We start from the raw sequence: 3,306 nt of genomic DNA, 5'->3' as shown, positions 1-3,306 counted from the left end.
TCATAGCAGCATAATTCACAACAGCCAAAAGCACCCCAAATGTCCATCCACGAATGAATGGATAAACCAAATGTGGTATATCCATATACTGGAATATTATTCAGCCTTGAAAAGGAAGAAACTTCTGATACATGCTACAACATGGATAAACCTTGAAGACAGTATGGTAAGTGAAGCCAGTCACTAAAAGACAAGTGCTGTATGATTCTACTTATATGAGGGACCTAGAGTAGAACAAATTCATAGAGACAGAACCGAAGGGTGAATTCCAGGAGCTGGGGGAGGGGAAGTGGGGAGTTGTTTAATGGGTGGAGTTTCAGGGTTGCAAGTTGAAAAGAGTTCTGGAGATTGGTTGCACAACAATGTGAATTTAATTTAAATCAATTTAATGTGCACACTAATGCATATAACATTACTGAACAGTACTCTAAACATAAGACGGTAAATTTTATGTTATGAATATGTGATCACAGTTTAAAAAAAATATGGGGGAGGTTGTTTTCGAGTAGACAGTTACTGGAGGAAGGCACGTGAGTTGCAGCCTGACCAGTGCGACCAGTCCTCCTTCAACAGCCCCGCTTGCCTTGAAAAGGCGCCCTTACTCCGCTCAGGGGGCCTGTCCCGCGCGGCTGGCACAGGCGCTCACAATAACCTCCTAGAGCGGTGCCAGCCGCACCTCCGCGCGGCCCCGGCACAAGCAGCCAATGAACACGCGGCTGCGCCCGGCCTCGCGCCTCCATTGGCTGCGCCCCGCCACCCGCTGCCCCGCAGGTTCCCAAGCCGGGTTTAAAGGGGTAGGGCGCGGGCCAAGGCCCCACCATCGGTTCCCCGCGCGCAGGTCCGCGGGGAGGGGCGGCCTCCCGACCGGCCCACCCCGGGGCGTTCCTGAAGGGCGTCCTCGGCCGCCCCCACCGCCTCCCAGATGTACTATGCGGTTTCCCAGGCGCGCGTGAACGCGGCCCCCGGGACCATGCTGCGGCCACAGCGGCCCGGAGACTTGCAGCTCGGGGCCTCCCTCTACGAGCTGGTGGGCTACAGGCAGCCGCCCTCCTCTTCCTCCTCCTCCTCCTCCTCCTCCACTTCCTCCTCCTCCACGACGGCCCCCCTCCTCCCCAAGGCTGCGCGCGAGAAGCCCGAGGCGCCAGCCGAGCCTCCAGGTCCCGGGCCCGGGTCCGGCGCGCACCCGGGCGGCAGCGCCCGGCCGGACGCCAAGGAGGAGCAGCAGCAGCAGCTGCGGCGCAAGATCAACAGCCGCGAGCGGAAGCGCATGCAGGACCTGAACCTGGCCATGGACGCGCTACGCGAGGTCATCCTGCCCTACTCAGCGGCGCACTGCCAGGGCGCGCCCGGCCGCAAGCTCTCCAAGATCGCCACGCTGCTGCTCGCCCGCAACTACATCCTACTGCTGGGCAGCTCGCTACAGGAGCTGCGCCGCGCGCTGGGCGAGGGCGCCGGGCCCGCCGCGCCGCGCCTGCTGCTGGCCGGGCTGCCCCTGCTCGCCGCCGCGCCCGGCTCCGTGTTGCTGGCGCCCGGCGCCGTAGGACCCCCCGACGCGCTGCGCCCCGCCAAGTACCTGTCGCTGGCGCTGGACGAGCCGCCGTGCGGCCAGTTCGCGCTCCCCGGCGGCGGCGCAGGCGGCCCCGGCCTCTGCACCTGCGCCGTGTGCAAGTTCCCGCACCTGGTTCCGGCCAGCCTGGGCCTGGCCGCCGTGCAGGCGCAGTTCTCCAAGTGAGGGCCGGCCTGGGCCTGGGGCGCGACTTTGGCCCGGCCTCCCTCCGCTCAGCTTCTCCGCGCCCCTGCTCCCTGCGTCTGGGAGAGCGAGGCCGAGCAAGGAAAGCGTTTCGAACCTTCCAGTCCAGAGGAAGGGACTGTCGGGTACCCCCTTCCCCGCCCCCACCCCTGGGACGTTAAAGTGACCGGAGCGGATGTTCGATGGCGCCTCGGGGCATTTTGGGGTTCTGGGTCGGTTCCAGCGGCTTTAGGCAGAAAGTGCTCACTCTCACCCAGCACATCTCTCTCCTTGTCCCTGGAGTTGCGCGCTTCGCGGGGCCGATGTAGAATTTAGGGCGCCGTGCCGTGGTTGGCGCGCCCCGGGTGCAGCGAGAGGCCATCCCCGAGCGCGACCTCCCCGGAGCGGAGCACGCAGGCTCCCAGTACTAGGGGCTGCGCTCGAGCAGTGGCGGGGGCGGAGGGGTGGTTCTTTTCCTTCTCCTCGGCCAGAGGCCACGGGCGCCCTTGTTCCTGCCGGCCAGGTCCTATCAAAGGAGGCTGCCGGACCTCAGGAGGCAGAAAAAGACGAGTTAGGCGGTGCAGACGGTCTGGGACGTGGCAGACGGACGGACCCTCAGTGGACAGGTGGTCGGCGTCGGGGTGCGGTGGGTAGGGGCGAGGACAACGCAGGGTGCGCTGGGTTGGGACGTGGGTCCGCTTTTGTAGACCAGCTGTTTGGAGAGCTGTATTTAAGACTCGCGCGTATCCAGTGTTTTGTCGCAGAGAGTTTTCGCTCTTAAATCCTGGGGGTTTCTTAGCAACTTAGAACTCGAGATTCACCTTTCGTCTCCCTTTCCCCAAAAGTAGCGTAACCAACATTTAAGCTTGCTTAAAAACGAAAACCAACCGCCTTGCATCCAGTGTTCCCGATGTACTAAAATAGGTAATCAGGCGTCTCACAGTCTACGTCCTGTGAAGATCGCTAATTAACGTTCTCATTAACACGAAGGAGGACCGGGAGCCCTGAACCGCCCGCTGCTCGGCGGATCCCAGCTGCGGTGGCGCCGGCGGGAAGGCGCTTTCCGCTGTTCCTTAGCGGGCCGGGCCCTTGACCAGCGTGGCCCACAGGTTTTCCTTCTTGCCGTCTTGCAGTTGAAGAGCTGCATACGTAGTCAGTTTCGATTTGTTACAGACGTTAACAAATTCCTTTACCCAAGGTTATGCTATGACCTTTCCGAAGGTTGCTTTGATTTTCTGTGTTTAAGGTTTTGGTTGTTGGTAGTAGCTGAATTTAACTGGCACTTTATTTTACTTCTAACCTTGTTTCCTGACGCTGTACAGAATCAACAAAATAAAACATTTAAAGTCTGATTTTTTACATTTTTTGTCTGATTTGTTTGGTAATAAAAAAGTCCTTGTATCCTAGTAGATTTAGAACCTCGGGGTGAAGGTAGGTAGGTAAATGACCGGGGTCCCAGGTTTTAAAATGTGACTTCCTGATTTGTAAAATAATCCAATGAACAGGCAACTGTAGTTCAAGTTCAGGCATCCGTGAGAAATGTAAGGATTATAGGTAAGTGGGTGGGATAGAGAATG

At 59.0% G+C, this 3,306-nt stretch overlaps 1 protein-coding gene across 1 annotated transcript; it reads left to right on the top strand.

The window, feature by feature from the left end:
• The first annotated feature begins 787 nt into the window (after positions 1-787).
• On the top strand, positions 788-3,081 carry OLIG1 (oligodendrocyte transcription factor 1). Its single transcript, XM_032175290.2, has one exon. The coding sequence runs from the start codon at positions 923-925 to the stop codon at positions 1,730-1,732; it is 810 nt and encodes a 269-aa protein (XP_032031181.1). The 5' UTR covers positions 788-922; the 3' UTR covers positions 1,733-3,081.
• Positions 3,082-3,306: the final 225 nt, after the last annotated feature.

The sequence above is a fragment of the Hylobates moloch genome, unplaced genomic scaffold, assembly GCF_009828535.3.
Source record: "Hylobates moloch isolate HMO894 unplaced genomic scaffold, HMol_V3 SCAFFOLD_14, whole genome shotgun sequence".
Taxonomy (NCBI): Eukaryota; Metazoa; Chordata; class Mammalia; order Primates; family Hylobatidae; genus Hylobates; species Hylobates moloch.
The sequence above is the reverse complement of the archived record's forward strand: the minus strand, read 5'-3'. Positions and strand labels throughout refer to the sequence as shown.

Coding starts and splice junctions, on each gene's coding strand:
- OLIG1 (XM_032175290.2), top strand. CDS start 923: ATGTACTATGCGGTTTCCCAGGCGCGCGTGAACGCGGCCCCCGGGACC.